The sequence below is a fragment of the Vipera berus genome, assembly GCF_964194415.1.
Source record: "Vipera berus genome assembly, chromosome: 1".
NCBI classification, from domain to species: Eukaryota; Metazoa; Chordata; class Lepidosauria; order Squamata; family Viperidae; genus Vipera; species Vipera berus.
In genome coordinates this window covers 141,393,028-141,414,401 of record NC_138202.1, presented here as the reverse complement: position 1 = coordinate 141,414,401, position 21,374 = coordinate 141,393,028, and the positions used below count along the sequence as shown (strand labels likewise).

The 21,374-nt window shown below is 37.9% G+C and overlaps 1 protein-coding gene across 1 annotated transcript in view; it reads left to right on the top strand.

Moving 5' to 3' along the window:
• The window catches only part of LRP1B (LDL receptor related protein 1B), a gene marked incomplete at both ends in the record, with an annotated part of 948,262 nt that overhangs the window by 252,235 nt on the left and 674,653 nt on the right, over nucleotides 1-21,374 (top strand). The window contains 1 exon segment of the mRNA XM_081314549.1: nucleotides 1,352-1,465. Coding sequence (XP_081170675.1) covers nucleotides 1,352-1,465 — 114 coding nt within the window.

Here is a 21,374-nt window from a genome sequence, read left to right as displayed (position 1 = left end):
AGCTGAGAAGCAAGGGAGATATGTGTTAAGTGTTTGTTAAGTATTTAGAATACCTTGCTAGGCCCCAAACACGGGACAAATCTTATTTCCTGTTTCAGCCTAACCCAAGGCCATCCAGAGGCAGTAGTCACAGCAGTGACAGCTCATATTACAACACTTTAGGTCTATGTTTTCCATGAAGCACAGATTAAGAATGTGATTTTTTTTTCCTTAGAATGATTTGAGTAGATATTATGATAAGATATTAGGAATAAATCTAATTGAAATCCATTGAACTAAAATCTAGGGTGGAACTGTGTATAGATAATCCAAACCCTCAAAAGTGCTTGGATTTGGATTAACAGGACAAATAAAAGTTGGATTGGATAAACCATCTACTGTGTTATTTGCGGGTTGCTTTTCCACTTTAAATTTTTCTAAGGAGGCTGCAGTCTAAATTGCCCTTTTTAAAATGTGAATTGCTTCTGTTTCATTTGATGGCCATGATTGCTTCTGAGTGTGCCTGAAGGATAAAATTGTACACAACTGTTGCTCTTTCTTGTTTGGGATATCTGTTTGGGATGCCTCTATTATAACTTTGGCTGTATGAAAACTAGAATATGGGCATCACATTCCTTTTTGTACTACAAATAAATTTCTATTCCTACAGTAAACATAGATTCTATTGCAATGTCTTGCTTGGGGTGCTTTTGTGACAAAATAAGTGGCATGGAAGTGAGGTGCTCAAAATATTTAGTGTGTCCTGCCATTACTCTATCTCTATTTCTGATTCTGAAATGGTGAAAGGTTTGGAGAGTTTGCCCCATGCCCACCCCCCAGGTTATTACTTATTAGCACTTATAGGACGTTACCAACAACTGTAGGGTTCCATAGTTCAGAAATTATAGACAAACCACAGCAAATCCACAGGGATATTTTCCTACTTAAACTGAAGTGTTTGTGAATTATTTGGGAGGCCTGAAGTTTTGGGATCCCCATGGAGGACCATAATCTGAGATGATTTGGGAACCTCTGCTCATTCTTCAATGAAATGGGCAAATTTAGCAGGAGAGAGAGAGAGAGACCACTGTAGGATACAGTTGTGTATTTTCTCCCCTGTAGCCTACATTTGATTTGTGCATTAGTAAGCATGCTATCCAATGAAATAGGACAATTTGAGCATAAATACAGGGTGCTTCTGAGGAGGTGTCATATCTGTGTGAAATCACAAATGCAGATGTTTTCAGGCAGGTGTTTTGGATTTCATGAAGGGGAAAGACTATTTTGCCTGTTTCTTGTTTCATTAATTGTCTTGCTTCTTTTTGATTATCCATTTATCATTTCCATTCTTTCACTTTGCTTGTGTTTACAGACCACATATGTGAGATAGGAGAGTTTCTTTGTCATGATCGTGTGACCTGCGTGTCTCAGAATTGGCTCTGTGATGGAGACTCAGACTGTCCCGACGAATCAGATGAGGCTTCATGTAAGTAAAAAGTTATCCTGGTTTCCTTTGAACTGTTCCCACTGTAAGAGATGGGCTTACTTTTCTTTTAATGTCCTAACCAGAATCTTAGTGAGGTCTGATTAAAACCTTTGAAGAAATGCACTTTCAGAATGAAGAGATGCTTTTTGGAAAAATATAAAAAAATATATCTCACATTAGAATGAACAATAGCAGCCAAGCATGCGTTCTGTATTTCTTTTCTGACCTAGAAGAGGCAGCAAAGCAAAAGCAAAGGAAACGAAGGAACGAAATAGTAATAGCATACCAGATGTCATTTGCAATAAAAGTAAGGAGAGCACAGAGACCTCGAACAAAAATGGAACAGGAGAAAATGAGAGGAAAAGAAAGTAATAGGTGAAAGAAGCAATGTTTGCAAAATGTCAGGAAAAAGCTTTATTAAAACAATAATGATGATGATGATGATGATGATGATGATAATAATAATAATAATAATAATAATAATAATAATAATAATAATAATAATAATAATAATAAAATCTTGGTTTTTTCCTGTGGCCGAGAGCTATTATAGAAGAGAACAGAAGAGAACCCTATAGGCTTCTTCCCAACACCGTATTCTGATTAGATTATATTAAATCTTCATATTTCCTAGTCTCCTCGGCAAAGTACAAAATGAAGAGTTCTATTTCATTTCCCCAGGACAATCATTTTGTGTAATAGGAACTAGTAATGAAACTGAGAAAGTTTTCAGGTGAAATGCAAGGCAAGAGAAGAAAGACAGTGCCGAAGACTAGAAAACTCAAAGCACTTTTCTTATGTCACACAACAACAATGAAGTAAAAATGAATGATGCTGTTGTGACTGTATTTTATCGTGTGATTCCGACTCCACAAACATAGCTTGGTATTGAGTGTTTAAAACCTTAGTTTATTTGTATATAAGGTACGTCATGTACTGAGGGGCAGCAATTAAAAGACTGATGAATGCCAATTAATTAGCAATTATAGAATAATGGTAATTGCATGTTGTTTTGTAGCAGTTTTAACGTATTTGTTTAATAGGAACTAGATCTTGTCTTCCCTAGGTATCCTGTCATGCTTCCAATTTAGCTTGGACTATTTGAATTAATTGCACATACCTACTTGAAATTATTTGGCACTAAATTCAGAACAGACAACTAGTTTTCCTTTAAGTGCGGATAACTAAGAAGAAAACTTTTGCTAAGTTTTGTAAGCTCCAGGAGTTTGAAAGGGAAATCTCATGCCTGCCTCAACTGGTCTCTTGCCATTGCTAAAGACACCTCATGATTGAAGCACATATCCTTTCCCTTAGTATTTTTCACAGAAGTGGAACCTGTTATAGCAACACATTAAGTTGCAAAAAAGGCAGCTATTTTTCCCCTCTATTTCTGTCTCTTTCTCTGCACTCTTCATCATTATCCTACATGGTGATACCAATAAATGCAGTGGTATATAAGAGGCCATTTCATTCAAGGGCTTCTACAGTACTAATGTGATTGCAAAAAAGAAGAGCTTTTATACAGAATTTTCATAGCCATAGGAAATTCCATCCTTGTCCTTCATCTTACTTCACTTATCCCAGTCATAGCATGAAGGGTGAAGTGCTCTGAGAGATGTTCCTGAAATTTACAAACAATTAAATCACTTGCTTTGTCAGTTCTGAAGATCTTAATGCAGTCTTCATGGGACATCTATCTCAGGTTACATCTAACAGTAAAATTAAAAAAAACCCTATGTCCATATCCCTCCCCTCACATAGATATGCAGGATAACAGTAATTGGGAGTGCTTATTATTTCCCTTGAATATGTTTTCTGTAATTATATGAACAAAAGACAAGTCTGTTGTAACCGAATTGATCTGGGGCAAGACTTTCCCTGCCACAGATGACAGGAGAATCACTGTTCTCTCGGTACATTGTGATCTTACTAACCAAAAAGGAAGAAGGCTAAAGAAGAACAAGGAGGTTAACATTTCTGAAAAGAGGTAGACAACCAGAGCTCAGGAATCCAGGCGACCCTTAATTTCCTGTGGCCTTCAGCCTATGAACTTGAAAAAGCCGAGTGATCAATTTTGATCTCCGGCGATCAATATCTACTGCTCGTAAGACAAAGAAGGTATTTCATTAAAAAAAAAAAAAGGAAAATGTGAAAAAAGGAGTAGTTTTAGGGGGGAAAAGTGTATGTGAGAGACAGCATGCGTCCCAGCCCCGCTGGGCTCTGCCGTCCCTTGTTTTAGACTTCACAAACATGTGACCTTTGAGGTTAATGTGCTGCTTGATGTAGCGCTACGTAGGCAATTTCCAACATCCTTCCCATTTTCTGGTTCCTGGTCTTTATTCTCCCAAAAATCCATTACTTACCTTTTTATTGTCAAGGGCCAACGTTTTCCCTTAATTCTTTGTCTGTTTGATTTGTTTTCCCCTTAATCCTCTCTTTGAATTCTGTTTCTCTCAGAATTCCTATTTCTCTTGTAGCTGCATTTTTTTTCTCCCCTATTTGTTATCCACTATAATCCTTCACGCTTATTATTCACCCCTCTTTGAAACATATATCAGCACATCAGTCATCAGCTTTTTTTCCTATTCTGCTAAGAATACGTTGTCCTTTTAGGTTTGCCTTATGATGCTTTCACCTTTCCTTTTCCATTCCGTCCTTCATCTTTCAGTATTTTTTCCCCTCTCCTTTTGCCTTGCCTCCTTTCACAGCTCTTAACAAATCTTCCCAAGCAGCCTTCTCATGTCAGTTTCTAACCCTTCAACCTACAAGTGCTTTGCTTCTAGTCTCCTTGTTTCTAAGCTTGAGGCTTTCCATAATCACATCCATCTTTCACTGCTGCCATATAGGCTATACTGTTGACACTTCCACCCAAGCTTTTGAATATTCCATGTCATCACCACCCAGGAGGTAAAACAATAAAGGCAGTGTCTACAGATGGCAGGCAAAAACAAGCAAAATTTATACGGACACACTCACAGTGACATACACAGACACAAAGACACACACACAGAGAGAGACTCATATACATTGTGCTACATGGTGATTTAGAATTCATGATAACTCTTAGCTGAGAGTTTGAGCTAGCATCTCCAATGTTCAGAACAAATATGCAATCTGTTACATTGCCCTTTATTGGCAGAGGAAAACCTATCAGCTGCTGCTCCTCTACAGACTTTGGGAACTTACAAGCCATTGAATTTAAATGCAGCACTAAGTGGATCCATCCAAATTACTTCTACCCAGTTGAGCTACTTAAGCAATTATTAATATTATTTATTTCATGTTGCTACTGTTGAATAGGAGCTGGACAAGAGATGGTCTCATATTTCAGAATGAACTGAGAAAGTTCTGCATTGATGGGATCAATACTATGGGATCCAATCTGGGCTGGTCATCGGGACCGGAGGTTTAGTCTTCCGAGCTTTCAGACTTGTGCTGGAGCTCATCCTCAGGGAACTTCTTTCTAGCAGAATGTGTGCTTTGGGCTATTCTCTGTGTGGTAGTATATGGTGTCTGTCATGGGTAGCTTTTTAGATGTTGATTGGGGTGTTAATGGCTGGTTATTAAGACATTAGCTATTGTTTCCTTGTGCTGCCAAGCCCTCACCTCCTAAGTACTTGATAAACTGGTGGTAAATCAACACTCCTGTTGACTGTCAAGGCACCTGTTTCCTAGGCTTCAATAACTTCTCTGGCTGCTCACCCAACAATCTTAGTAGTTACAAAATTGAATGTATGTCCTTGTTTATTGCAATGTGAGGCTACCAATGACTTCAGGTCTTCTTTTCTGACCGCTTGCTTATGTTCTTGCAATCTGGTAAAAAAGGTAAAGGTAAAGGTTCCCCCGCACATGCGTGCTAGTTGTTTCCAACTCTAGGGGCCCGTGCTCATCTCCGTTTCAAAGCCGAAGAGCCAGCGCTTGTCCGAGGCCGTCTCCGTGGTCATGTGGCCAGCATGACTAGACACCAAAGGCGTACGGAACGCTGTTACCTTCCCATCGTAGTGGTCCCTATTTTTCTACTTGCATTTTTACGTGCTTTCAAACTGCTAGGTTGGCAGAAGCTGGGATGAGTAACAGGTGCTCACTCTGTTATGCGGCACTCGGGATTCGACCCACCAAACTGCCGACCTTCTGATCGACAAGCTCAGCATCCTAACCCACTGAGCCACCACAATCTGGTGGACAATTGCTAATTGGTGCTTGAAAAAAGGGAATTGTTTCTTGATCTATTTGGTATTTCCCATAATAAATGCCCAGCTCATTTGTAAATTTAAAGTTCAGGTAAATCTTCCCACATTTAGCCTCAACCAGCTTGAATGGGCAGCTGTTATGAACAGAAGGGACATCTGCTGTAGTGCACATAGATATTGTGAATCTAAAATGATATTTTACTGTTTCATTGTAGTTTTAACACTTAGCTTTAAACATGCATGTTCACAGACCATAGTGCCTGGAAACTATGTGGGTCTTAATGGGGAAGAACTCAACCTTGATAAGACTAAATAGCTGTGGGTTTTAGGCCATTTGCATTTAATGATTTTCCAACATGATGAGATAACATTTTCCTAGACAGAGTTGGTGCACAATCTAGGGGTCCAGCTGGAATCACAGCTTGAGGAGCAGAGGTTAGCTGTGGCCAGGACAACCTTCACACAGTTCTACCCTAGATGCCAGTGGTCTCCATTCCTAGATTGGGAGGCATTGCTTACAGCCAAACATGCCTTGCATTATTGCAATATGCTTTACACGGCCTTTCATTCCCATGTACTGAAGTACAATTTTGTAGCATCTATTTACATAAATTCTTGCCAGTTAGTAATTGTTTTAGAAAATAAACAAATGTTGGTTCCATATTGAAGGAGAAAACATACCATCTCTCAAATAATGTGATAATCTTTCTGTTTTCTAGTTGGATATATTAATGGAAACAGTTTATGTAACTGAATCTGTATTGGTTACTGTGAATCTCTTTACTGACTTGCCTTTTCATCCGAGGTAACATTTAGTGGTCAGGCTTACTTTATTAACTCCCTGGCTTGGAATACTGGAGTGTGTTGAATGGCAGATATTTATTTGACTTTGTGAATAGATGTTGTCACTTGTCTCTACTAAATTGTCAAATGCCTGGTTAGAACTGTTATTTTCTACCTACAAATAGATTGTCAGTCTGATACTTTTATTAAAGTATTCCATTTGGAATATTGTCTCCCTTGGCTCCAAAAAGACAGTAGCATTAAAAATAAAATACAATCAGCCTTGGAATTCAGAGAGTATCCATGGATATATATCAGCACCATGTCAAAGGTTGTTTTTCATTATACTGTATCTGAGGGGGGAAAAATATTCCCTAAAACAACAATTTGGAAATAGAACATGAACATATAGAGACAAACATGCCAATTGGAATCAACTTGAGATTAGCAATATAACCTCTGGTGCTTCCACACCACATTTTCCACCACAAATCTTTAGAAATATTTCCAAGCACCTTGTGAGCTTTTTACCCTAGCAGATCCTGAAATGCTGACTATTTCAGAGGAGCTGCTCAATATTTCCTCCAACTTTCTAATAAGCAGACCAAAATAGACTTCCCACATCTGGCTCATCTAGCCCATGACAGCCAATTATTAGCTTTTTGGAATTTTGGTTGAGAGAGCAGAGCTCAGCCACAATGCCTAGCATATCAATCATTTGTTTGGCAGTTAGGGACACAACACCTAAAGGATATACATTTATCATAACACCATTGCCCCTGTCTATCCTTGTCCTCTTCGATGTCCTTTCTGAGACACCCAGAGAGGAAACCAAATAGAGAAAACATCAACAGAAGCCATTCCATTCTGCTTGCTTGCTCCTTGAAGCAGTACCATGGTCCCTTTAGCTTGAGAGAGGAATACGAACCCCAAGGCTAGGAACAGACCAAGCAGAACTGCTTCAGAACTGTTTCACAATGACTCCTGAATGACAACAGAGAAACTGAATGCTTTTTTTTCCTAGGGAGGACACTAACAGGGAGAACAGAATGCTACCATTCCTTCGTAACTAACACCAAAGGTCTATGTAAAGAGGTGCTTTTTATTTTATTTTTTTTAACCATTGTACAACTATTTCATTTTTCTACTCTGTCTGGTGAGGAAGAGTAACAGTACATTTCAAGAAAAAGAAATTTTGAGGGTGGCCTCTACCATGCAGGAGACGCTCCTAGAATGACTGATCATTATGGGAAACTGGAATGAGAAACCATAATAAAAAGTGAAAGCCCCAAATATAGAGTGGGTAGACCTGGCTTAGTAATGATGCATATGAAAAGGATCTGGGTGTCCTGGCATGAGCCAGCCAGGCCATTCAGCTTGTAAAAAGGCAGGGGATCTTTTAGGATCCATTAACAGATTCCAGATCAGAAGATGCAATTGTTCACCCTATTCTGCCTTGGAATATTGCATCTAGTTCTGGTCACCACAGTCTAAAACTGACATCAACAAAATGCAGCAAATTCAGAGAAGTGGTACAAGTTCTATGAAGGATGGTTGAAGAAACTGTCTTTGTTAAATTTATAAAAGAGAAGAATGAGGAAGAAGTTTAAAAGCAATCTTCAGATAGCTACAGAACGACTATAGAAGAAGGAGTAATATAGAACAGAGGTCCCCAACCTTTTGAGCACAAGGGACTGGTTCTTTGCAGAGAGATTTTTCTGTGGACTGGAGGGGGCATGGTTTCATGTACTGCCTGCATCCTACATATGGGGCTTTGCTTGTTTGCATGGACTGGTTTCTGGCATGCTGTGGCCTGCTGCCGGTCCACGGACTGGGGGTTGGGGACCCCTGATATAGAAGGAGTATTTTTTAAAAAGTTGCTCTATAGGACAGAACCAGAAACAATAGGTTGAAATTGTAGGGAAGTAGGTAATTAAGTATTAGGACAAATACCCTAACAATAGGAGCTCTCCAGCAGCGGAATTGTTTGCCTCACGAGATCCTATTTCCTGTTTTACTGGAAAGGTAGGTTAAACAAAATGCTTCGATGGATCCTGCAGGGAATAGAATACTGGACTAAATGACCTTTGTGGTCCTTTCCAATTCTATGATCTTGTGATTTTATGATAAGTTCAGCACTGTTTGCATGTGATCTTTGGAATCCAATGTAAATCAGAAATTAGTTTTAAATCATTTGGTCATCAGGAAAAAGAAACTGCTAATGATGTGACCTCTTTAGAATTGCTACCAGCTTCATCCAACCTGAATGTGAAGTCCCCAGCTTCAATATATAGTATATGTCATGGTTTCAATGCTAAAACCAATTAAATCAGAACTCTGAGGCTAGAGTTTCCTCAAAGAACGTGTTTATTGGTTACAAAATATTGGCATGGTGAAAAGTGAAACCAAGTCTAAAATTCCCTCCAAAGAGTTACAAAGCCAAACTTCCTATCCCAGTGCTATGCAGTCAGCTACATTTCCTAGTAGAATAGTTTGGTGGGCTTTCTAACAAAATGTCCAACCATCTAAGCTAACTAATAGAATGACCTTGGTTCCCACAGGACACAGAATTGTTTAGATGAGCAAAAATAATCCACACAACACCCTTTCGTGTGGCAATTTAGAATGAGCAAGGTGGCTGCAGCCAGGTTTGTTGTAGACTTGACAGTATATAAGAAAAAAAAGACCCTAAGAGATAAACAGTATTTTGTTCTGGGTCTTAGGATCAGCAGTAAACTATATTGAATATATTGAAAATTATCCTGAGTGTTTAGAGGTAGCATAGTCAAAGCTGTGCTAGGTATTCCTATTATACCACTAGATCTTGGAACTAGGGAAATAGTCTTTTTGTTTTATGTTCTTCCTTGATTGGAAAACAGTAGATCTGGAAAAAAAATCCAGATGATTGTAAATTATTTTATAAATGGTTTAATTACTAGTTACATCATTTCTAGGTCAGAATGTTGTGTGTAAAAAAACCCATCCAAATTAATATATTACTCAAAGTTAATAAACACATCAAAACAGGAAAAAATCTGATTGTGAGATTGCAAAGTTATTGGTTTTAATTTATGATTTTACTTTCCTGTCACTAAATGATGCTAGTGGAACGGACAAATAGATAAAAGAGAGGATGGGACTTGGCAATGGATTCTTGAGTTCTTTGATGTTTTTAAGCCCTCATCCCTTTATAGAAGAAACCCTGAGAGTTGACCTTTGAAGTCTAAGGGTCCCTAATCCTTAGGGTTCCAGATTTAACAAGTTAGTTTAGAGCTGTTACAGAATAAGTTCTGATCAGAGATGTTATTTATAGAAAAGTTGCAGAATTCTCTCAGGCTGGATTGCAACTTGCCTGTTTTGATAAAACCAGAGTGTTTCAGTGCAAAAAATACCAAGTGTGATTACTTGCCTCTTCAGGTGAGATACTGAACATCAGACCAAAATATTTGCTTTATAAATAAAGCTTGTTTCTTAAGCTCACATTTGTCTTCCTGTTCGCGTTCAACCGGAGAGGTAGTGTGACTTTCTTTCATCCACAAAGGTGTATTTCTTTTCCTCTGTTTTTTACTTTATAAATGTATATAAGCAAATGGCACTGAGGCCAAAATTATTTTCACTATGAATACTCAGCAAAAAGTATTATGATCCACTCAGGTACACTTAGTCATAAACTTTGTGCTGGCCTTTCTCAAGAAGGTGAATTTCACCCTAGGGTGTCAAAGTGCTTTACAGCCAGAAATAAATCAAGGTTTGAGAATGTCCTCTCCCTATCTTTGGTGAGAGCAAGATCTGGGGAGGTCACCCCCAATCCCTCAAAACGCAAGGATTGCAAGTAGAAATTAGAACACACAATTCCCTAAACCAAGCTGAGAATTGTGCCGATACAGGTCTCTGTGACTTGTCGGCTCTGCTTATTCCCTACAATTTATCTATCTTTGGGAATAAAATGCGCAGCTGCACATTTGGAAAGGATTTAGACTGCACCTTATTCTGCATTACCAGCACAGTGCGGTCATAGGGGACCGTCAGCTTTTCTTCCACTTTAGTCACGGTTAATTATCTGATGCCTCTTTTGTTTCCCGATCAGGTTTGCAGAGAAGTTAATTTAACTGAAAGCTGATGGCAGTGGTTCACTTCCTTGAATTCTATGCAAACGCTTACAACAGTGCTGGAGACTAATATGGCCCCTGAAGTCTAGTGCCTGATGCCCAAATGTCAGGAATAATTAGATCACATTAAGGATTAATTGCCAGCTAAATTGCACTTTCTCTAGGTTTCAAAAAGTGTGTCTGTTCCGAGAAGCAAATTGAGCTTGTTTAAGTTTAGAAACAGAGGGGCAAATTAATCTTTTTTAAGGGACACATACACAAATAATTCATAGCGAGACCGCAGCGTTCCTGGCTTTTTATTTTGTTTTTATTTCAGCCAGCAGCAGTGTGACTTTTATGGCTCAGCTACACATTTCCAACAATACGAAGATCTACACTGGAAATATGGGCTTATCCTTTGGCACTTTGAGATCACTGCAGGGAAGCAACAGATATTAAAAAAACAAAACAAACCTTCATGCATCCCTAGAGGGAAACCTTCACTCTTTCTAATTTATTCCCAGGTGTCTATGGAGATTCCCAATCATCCAGGTCATGGTTGTCCCAAAGGTGCTTTTTTCCAAAAGGCAACTGGACTTCCTTGTTTTTGTTTGTTTGTTTGAAAACATTTTGCTTCTCATCCAAGAAGCTTCTTCAGTTCATGAGAAGTGAAACATTTTCAAATATTTTCAAACAAACAAACAAAACAAAACAACAAAAAAGTCCAGGTGCCTTTCAGGGAAAAAAACACACCTTTGGCACATTTATTTCTGGATGATAAGTGAATATTGAAATAGAGGAATTCCTTGAGCTGTTGTCCATCTGGAATTTTTCTTGTTGCTTCCATTCTTTTATTGCTTCTCAATAATCAGTACTTGATTATTGACTTCCCTGGCAAGCTGATGCCAACTTTTCACTAACATCTGCTTTTCAAAAAGAAATAACATTTGAGGATATGGAAGCCAGATGTAGATGACCAGGCTGAGTTCAAGGTCAAGCACGTTATCAGTTTGGAGTCCCTTCATGTTCACAATGGGTTCCGTTGCCTTTTCTCTACTGCTGATTTGCTTTGACTGTTAGTAGTTCAGATTTTTGTCGAGAGCTAGCATGGATTAAACAAGTACTCATTTGAACAGCCTTGGTTCCTGTTTTCATGTGCCTGAGAGCAGGAGGATGGAGGCCCATACTCATTGCTTTTATTTTCATGAGTATAAGTGATATACTCAACTGAGAAGCAGTATCACTCATTATTCTCTTATAAAAAGCACACACAAAATGGTGAGTTACTCCAGGCTCATCATTTACTTTGGTTTGGTTTATTTTATTTTATTTTTTGGGTGGGGTGGGGTGGGGGAAGGTGAGATCACTAGCGACTAACAGTATTTTGCTTATTTGCAGATAGATTGCTACTCAAGTAACTTAAGTGATCCTATAGGCATCAAATACATTACCCCAGCAATAGATTGGTTTTCAGCAGATAGGGAAGGAAGGAAGGAAGGAAGGAAGGAAGGAAGGAAGGAAGGAAGGAAGGAAGGAAGGAAGGAAGGAAGGAAGGAAGGAAGGAAATTTCAACACTTGTTTAATTTTTGCCACTCCTCTTACTGAATCAAGGGGACTCGTTTTCTGAGGAACTGGATTTTTCTTTCAAGAACCATCTTCTTAACACTTAGCTTCTGCTATGTTAATTTCTTTTATAAGTCCTGATGCTACCTAACACCAGAACCATAAGATTTTATGGTTTTATTGATCTGTAATTTACTGGTTTTTTTTTTAAAAAAAATGTTAATTAATTTGTTATTTGGTTAATTATGTGTGCCAACCAGAAACAGAAATGTGAGATGGACAGCTATATAGATTGAATTACAGAAAAAAAAACCTAAAAGAATGAAACTGAACACTGTCAGACTATAGATCTCCAGAGTATTTAATGCATTGTCACAAAATGCCTGTTGTGGAGAAAGGAGGAGAAGTAAGAAGTATGACATATGTTCATCACCTTGATTTATTCATAAATATAATACCAGTGGGATTTTTTTTTAAAAAAAGAATGACCATTTGATGGAATCAAAATTACTTTTTTTGTATCTCCTTGATGCCAGAAGATCCATTTACTAGAAAACAAACTTATTCCAAATTGTCCTACTTCTATTATGTCCATTTTAACTTTGATTTTTTTTTTATACATAGGTACAGTATTACATTGGGTTACAGATATGCACTGGTTTTGTTGTTGTTGTTTGTAAGAATGGCCAGTTTCTCTGTTTTTGCAGTCTTTCAGTTTTTTCTCAGAAATACTTTAGGACAGGTGCCCCCAACTTTATGGGTGACAAAGACTGGTTCCTTGGTGAGAGGTTTTTTTGTGGACTGGAGGGGGCATGTTTTTATGTGCTTCCAGGATCCCTCACGTGGATAGATGGGGCTTCGCTCGTTTGCGTGGACCAGTTTCCTGCATGACATGGACCAGTGCTGGTCCATGGCATGGGGGTTGGGGACCCCTGCTCTAGTAATATAAACAAAATGAAACAGTAAAGGGGAGCTGAATGCTGGCCTGCACCAAGGGACATATATATATATATATATATATATATATATATATATATATATATATATATATATATATATATATATATATATATATATATATGTATATATATGTATATATATGTATATATATGTATATATATGTATATATATGTATATATATGTATATATATGTATATATGTATATATGTATATATGTGTATATATATATGTATATATATATATATATATATATATATATATATATATATATGTATATGTATATATATATATATATATATATATATATATATATATATATATATATATATATATATATATATATATATATATATATATATATATATATATATATATATATATATATATATATATATATATATATATATATATATATATATATATATATATCAAAGTTAAGATTCTGATCTAGAACCTGGAAAGTTTGAAAGTTAAGAGGACATCAAACATAGCAAGAATGATTTCTCCCCCTCCTCTCTCTCTCTCTCTCTCTCTCTCTCTCTCTCTGTGTGTGTGTGTGTGTGTGTGTGTGCTTGTATACTTCTTTTAAGTTACAGGGTAGCAGCAGATTGCGGCAATGGAAAGGGAGAAGAGATGTGAGAGAAATAACTCATTTTCCAATATATATTTTCCAATTGAAATCATCCCCTAAAGCTTTTCCTTCAGAATGTGCAAGTTGTGCCTTGGGATTTCATAGTAGCTAGTTGGGACAAACGGAATTTTGAAAAGAAGAATAGCCTAGAGATGCTATCTCGTAATCTAAATGATTATGAGAAAACTGGAAAAATAAAAAAAATGGAGGAAATGCCCTTTCCCAGGACCATATTTACTGCATTTAAATTTACTGTATATAAAGTAAAATATTTTTTGACGGGTGGGGGGGACTTGTTTCTGGTGCTGGAAGCCTTGGAATAATCTTGCCGGAGATACTGTGACTATCCTTTCTGTGGGTCTGATGTAAAATGGCAAAACATCCCTTTAATGGAAATAGCGGTCACATTGATTTGGCTTCCATCTTCTTTGGAAGAAAACATTGAGTTCATGGGGCAAATCAAAATGCACCCCAGACTATAAATAAAAAAGCAAGCAAATGCAAATATGCTTCATAAAAATACACTTTTATTTATTTATTTATTTTTTGCTGTTGACTCTGGCAACCTTAGTAGGGACATTCATTAGATGCCAAACAATTTTTGCTTATAGCATTTACCAGCATTTTCTAAACCAACTCCTTCTACAGGACTTTTTTTCTGATTAATCTATATGGGTTCCCCTGACTATTGTTTGGGTTTCTCCTTCTTTAAAATTGATAAAAGACAAATAGACTGGGTATAGTTAAATAATCATTGTCCCAGCTTTCTGTTCAGGCTTCTGTCCCAAAAGCTAGTTTAAAGTGCATTGGAAAAGAAAAAGGAACAGCATGGAGGCAACACACAGGCAACTATACTAAAGCCTCCATAGTTTCTACAAGCTAACAGAGCATCTTAGAAAATTTAGGAGTCTCTTAAGACTTGTTCTTGTTTATAGTTAAGGTCCGTTATGATTGCTGGAGGTATTCTTTTCCCTCACACTATTCTATTTAAATTGCTCCAAAGGGAGTATTGTTCTTCAAATTCCAGTTAGATCACCCACAGAGAAGAAAGGAAGAAGAATTCCACATCAGTTGCCTCTGTGTGACATCTGCACATCAATTCCAGAAAATACATCTCTAGTGCCTCTGCTCATTGCTCCTTTAGGTACATTTCTTTCTTCTGATCTCTGCTTTTCCTCCTTCTTCCATTTTATGTATAATCTTACATAGGAATATAATTCTTTCATGAAGCTGCACTACCATCTATCAGATAATTACTGAAGTATGTAGGCCCGATTGGGTTCAAATCACTGTCCTATCCCAGTCCAAATTAAAGCTACAAAATACAAATTACCCTTAAAGATAATATATTTTACTGTTACCACAATGTATTTTTTCCCCGAAGATAGGAATACTTCCATAATTGTCTTGTCAAATTTGGAAGTTCTAAGTTACAGAAATTAAAAGTATTAGGGATTCTTTATTGTCTGAGGTTTTTTTTTTGTTTTTTTGTGCAGAATAATATGAATATAGAATTTGCTACGGCCTTCAGTTCTTCAGTTTACTCAAAACTTTCTTCCTTTTGTTCATTTCCTCAGAGGCCGAAACCTATCATTCTTTCAATAAGTAAATAAATACTTGCACTTAAGTACTATTCATATGCAAATCAATGTGTAATTTTAGATAATTTTATCCAATTTATATTCTTGTGAATTTTTGATAACTTGTTGAAGTAAATAAAGCATTTACAGGCACATCTGCACACCGTAAGGGGAGTATCTTGCAATTATAAATATGATCAAATTATAGTTCCCTTTAAAATACTTTATCAATGCAATTTGTTTGGTTTGATTCCTTATATACCATCGAGTCATTTTGACTTTTAGTATCCACATAGATAGGTTCTCTCCATGGTGATCTGTCCCTAACCTGGTGCTTCAGGTCTTCTAACAGTCATTTCCACTGTAACTACCACCTTAGTGGTGGCCATCCTCTCCTCCCCTTTCTCTTCACTTTTCACAGCATCACAGCCTCTTCAGAGATTATCAATCCACAATGAATCGATCATATCTCAAAGTGATTAACCTGTATCATTTCAGAGACACTATGTCCTACAACATCAACTAACATTATCAGTGGTCCAAGTGATAACATTTATGGTGTCCCAAATTTCTAAAAACCACACAGATTTCTGGCTGTGGCTGTCAATAAATTGAATGAAGCAAAAAACAAAACAAAAAAACAAAACAAAAACAAAACAATCCAGTATTCAGTGTGGTTGCAAAATAAGGCAGTGTTTCTCAACCAGTGTTTTTCAACCAATGCTGGCTGAGGAATTCTGGGAGTTGAACTCTGCACATAGCAAAGTTGCCAAGGTTGAGAAACATTGAAAGAAGGAAATGGACAATAATAAATGTAATGGAGTTTGAGAAGTAGTTTGTTTCAACATGCAAAGAATACATAAAAATTATGTTCTGCTTTACATATAGTTGCAAATAACTGAACATTGCATTTATGATGATTTATGATTACATCTACTTATGAATGCATGTGTGTGTATGTGTGTGTGTGTGTTTGTGTATGTATGTATATATATATGTGCCTGCCCCACCACATACATCGGACAGACCAACAGAAGAATAAGTGCACACATTGAAGAGCACAAAAACTCACTCAGAAAGGGAGAACAAACTTCATCCGTGGTCCAACACTTTGAAGCCACGGGGCATGAAATTGATTTTAAAAAAACCAAAACTATCGCCAAAATTGAACATTTTAACAACAGAATAATCAGAGAAGCCATTGAGATAGAAAAACACCCCCACAGCATGAACAAACGAGATGATACCTCTCGCCTACCAGCCATTTGGAAACCCGCCTTGATTGACAGATGAGTCCCAACCACCAAGAATGATACCAGACCCAAACTCATGATAACATCACATGACATCACCACCACACAACCATTCAAAAAGCAAATCCGAACCCACAATGATAACGAGGCACAACCACAAAACAGAAACCTAACTACAGCTGCAACATCAGCCACTTTAAACCCCTCCAAACCACACAATAAGCAAACTGACACCCACTATAAAAACATGGCACCACCACAAACACGAAGCCGAACAAAAGCAGCACAACTCACCAGCTCAGGTCTAAGGCTGGCAGCTGAGACCAGCCCATCCACTCAAAACACACCCCCACCCAATCAGAACACACCCACCATTCAAAACACACTCCCACCCAATCAGAACACACTTAATCCCCCACCCAATCAGAGCACACCTCCACCCACAGAACACACCCCCTCTGGCAGTTTAAAAAAGAGGAACAAACAGCCACTACCACATGCTTCTCCCAGAAGAAGGAAGCTGAAGCCACCAGCCTGATGATGACGGATGGGATTCCGTCGAAACGTTGCTCCTACACCTTTAATTCTATGCGGGGAAAAACCCGAATGACCAAATATCCATATATGTGTGTGTGTGTGTGTGTGTGTGTGTGTGTGTGTGTGTGTGTATATATATATATATATATATATATATATATATATATATATATATATATATATATATATATATATGTGTGTGTGTGTGTGTGTGTGTGTGTATGTATATGTATACATATATATGTATATGTGTGTATAGATAGATAGATAGATAGATAGATAGATAGATAGATAGATAGATAGATAGATAGATAGATAGATAGATTGATTGATCTTTGGTCATTCGGGTTTTTCCCCACGTAGAATTGAAGGTATAAGAGCAACGTTTCGATGAAATCTCATCCGTCATCCTCAGGCTGGTGGCTTCAGCTTCGTTCTTCTGGGAGAAGTGTATATATATGATAATCATATACTGTATATATGATTATTTATTACAAATTATTTTTTCTGCCACTTTATTTGAGTAAGCACTTTACAACACAGCACAGCATACATATGATACAGTATAATAAATCAAAATCTTTCAGCGTTACATATATAACAAGCTATGTTTGAATCTAGCGTTCCTGGCAGAGAGACCTGGTATTGCAACATATCAGCACTGATGTATTGTGTTGCTGCTGATAAGTGTTGTCTTAGTTAGATTTATTTTGCTACAATAACATTTTGAAACATGGCAAAAATAAAAAGTTCTTTCTAGGGTCTGTTTTGACTTTGTTGGCACAAACAGATAATTACTGTATTTGTAGCAGATAGATTTACAACCCACAATAATATTTTGCGGTAAACTGTGCTGTGGAAAGGATGTGGTTCAAGATAACGTCGCTTCCCCTTGGGCCTCAGTTACAGCATAACCCGGTATAAATAAATACTCTTATTGTAACAATGGCATATTAGGTCCTTTGATATTCCACTGTAAAGAATGTGGTTTATTTAAATAGTGGTTGGATGTTCTTCTTTATTCAGTACTTGGAGTCATGTTAAAGTGTAATGACTGTTTTTCCTCTCGAAATTACTGATGAAAACCATTGTGATTCAGAAGCAGATGGCTGTTCCAAAGAAATGTGAAATTGCTTATCTAAAAGCTGTGTGGCTCAATTTAAAATGAAGATTTAGATGTTTTATTAGGCATACACTGCAAATTGATATTAACCAATGAAAAAGTTTTGACTGGGGGCGGAGGGAGAGAAAAGAATACAAGATGAAAGGACGTCTGCCCAACATATTATGCGAAAAACATTGCATGCCTCATTCTATCCAGCAATATAGATGCAGGCAAATCATAATTTGGCATGTAGTGTACCTGAAGAGCAATCAAAACAAAAACTTTGAATTAGTCCCTAAAATATTATTTTTTTAAATGTGGCTGTTTTCTGCTAACTTGTGTCTGTTTTTGGCTCTGTAGTCTCATATTTGCAAGTCAAATTTCACAGCATGAAAAGTAAGAATTAAGACTTCTAAGCAATTTATGGAGCCCTATATAATTCGGTAAGTTTAAGTTTGGCTCGGGCTAATAGATGTCATAGTGGTTGGTACAACTATCTAAGGACTAAATTATAAATTATATTCAACTGCTGGCATCTGACTCTCCCTGCCACTCGGTCCAAATGGCCTATCAAAGTAGACAACATTAATGTATACAACAAGACTTCAATTAGGATTGGAAGTCAGTGTCACAAAAGAGAGATCAGCAATCAAATATAAAATATTGCCAGAGAGAAGCCAAGTCTGTAGTTATAATTGTCTCTGTTGTAGCCAGGCTCTGTTTTAAAATCCATATAGCTGAAACAATTGCTGCAAGTATTAGATTGGATTCAGACAGAAGTCAAAATCTGAGGATGACTTGGTAGCCTTATCCTCTATCTTAGTAAGGTAAAGGTTTCCAAGTCCAGTCATGTCAGTCTCTAGTGGATGGTGCTCATTTCCAATTTTTGGTCAAGAGATCCAGCATTGTGCGAAGACATTTTCCATGGTCACGTGGCCAGCAGGACTATACATCAAAGATGCATAGAATGCTGTTACCTTCCCACCAAAGTGGCACCTATTTTATCTATTCACATTTGCATGCTTTTGATTGCTTGGTGGGCAGTAGCTGGGGCAAGGAATGGGAGCTCACCCCACTGTATAGTGCTCAGGTCTCAAAACTGTGTTGTCAGCTTTCCAATTGATAAGCTCAGCATCTTTAACCACTGAGCCATCACCCACCCCCCCTCTAACTTAGCAGCAGAAAATTTTGAGATCGTTTATGGATGGCCACCAATATCTATTGCCAAACACCCACTGTGCACTCTTTACTATCTCCAACTGCCAAATGCCATTGCCAACAGTGTGTGTGTTTTGAATAGTATCGGACACATTGCAGCTCAGCAGCATACTTCTTCATTGCTGCGAGTTACAGTGAAGGTCACGATGCTGCTTATCTTCCTGGACCACGATTGTCTAACAAAAACCATGCGCTGCTGAATTAACAGTCCCATGTCTTTGCCCTGCCTTGCAAAACTTCTTTACAGGTCCATCTGCTCCACTTTGCAGACTCCAGAAAAAATCTTTCAGAACCTCTTGCTGCCCTTTTCATCACAACGTAATAAGAATGACATTTTAACAGAAATGAGATGACACAAATTCATCCCAGATGTTTCTTTCTAACGTCTTTGTGGGAGGGGAAAGAGGCCTGAAACATTTTCCCAAGTTCCTCGGTTAAGTGGAATGGAAAACAGCAGGGCTTGGTTTTCTGGTTTCATAGGATTGTACTTTTGGATTGAAAATAGTTTGCACACAATTATTGATTGCTTTAAATGTAAAACAGTGTAAAATGTAAAACATGTGATTTTGCCATGTGAACACTAAAAAAAAGAGAGACTTGAGATAGTGTTGGTTTTAATGCTGAAATTAGATTACAAAACTTATAAATACTATCAATATTTCACTGTGTGAGAAGACCAAATATATCCTACACAAATAAGTTTATTGTGGGGAAAAGCGTTTCAGACATAGAAAATGATTTATTTCTTCACTGTGATTTAAAACTAAGTTGTAATGAACAAGCATTCCGGAGAAAAGCTTGCTGTTCTTTCTGAGCTGATTCTCTGATTTGAAAGTTAAGTAGAGAAGGTGCTTTTAAAATTGGGACTTTTCACCACACATGAAACAAGAAACTTTTCTGTTTTATTACGTCTACCAGATCTACCCTGATAAAAAATGGTCTGGTTGTTTAATAGATGACTGCAAAGAGATGCAGACAACTTCAGACTTTTGCAACCTAGATAAACTTACCATGCTCCAGGGGTCTTCAAATTTGGCCTTTTTATGACCTGTGGACTTCAACTCCCAGCCAGAATTCCTGGCTGAGGAATTCTGGGAGTTGAGGTCCACAAGTCATAAAAGGGCCAAGTTTGAAGACCTCTGCCATACTCCATTAATTTAAGATCCACCCTCATGGCTGAGCTAAAGTGTTGGTCCTTTAATTGGCAGAAACAGAAAATAGTATGAAACATACTGCCCATCCCCATCTGGCGGGAGGCATAATGCTGTCATAATGCTATGGATGTGCTAAGGATAGGTGGATTCTGGCAGCTTTGTGTTCATCACATTCTACCAGATGTCACCAACGGTTAGAAAAATATCCACTGCTCATTATCCTTAAGGACCTGGGTTTGGAGAAAGAGGAATAAGTAAGTTTTGACAGATGGCTGAACCATCTGCAGCCACCTGTCAAAACTCACTCTGGTTAACTCCAGGACAGTGGTCTCCAACCTTTCCAGCTTTGGGGACTGGTGGGGGGGAACGGGTTGGAAAGGGAATGGTTCCATGTGAGCAGCGGGAGAGCACACATGCACACACAGTTCCATTTGTGCAAGTGGCAGGCACATGCACCCACCACTCACATAAATGGAGGTGTGTGTGTGTGTGTGTGTGTGTGTGTGTGTGTGCTCAGCTGTCCAGTGCATGTGCAACTGGAGCTGAGAGTGCATGTTTGCTCACCTGCTGCTTCTATGACCTGGTTCTGAATGGGCCGTGGCAGTGGGTTGCAGCGTAGGGGTTGGGGACCCCTGCTCTAAGACTTTTGGTAGGTACATCCAAAGCAGGCCAAGTATCAGTTGAACATGGAAGAGTGTTGATCTGGAACTGTACTAAATCCAACTTGAAAAGCAGCCCTAAAATAAACCATACTGTATGGAGAGAACAGCATTATGAAGCAGGAGAGGACCATCTCAGTGCCTTCCATTTCATTGTGGAACCTCCTTGCCACTGATGTTCAGCAGTT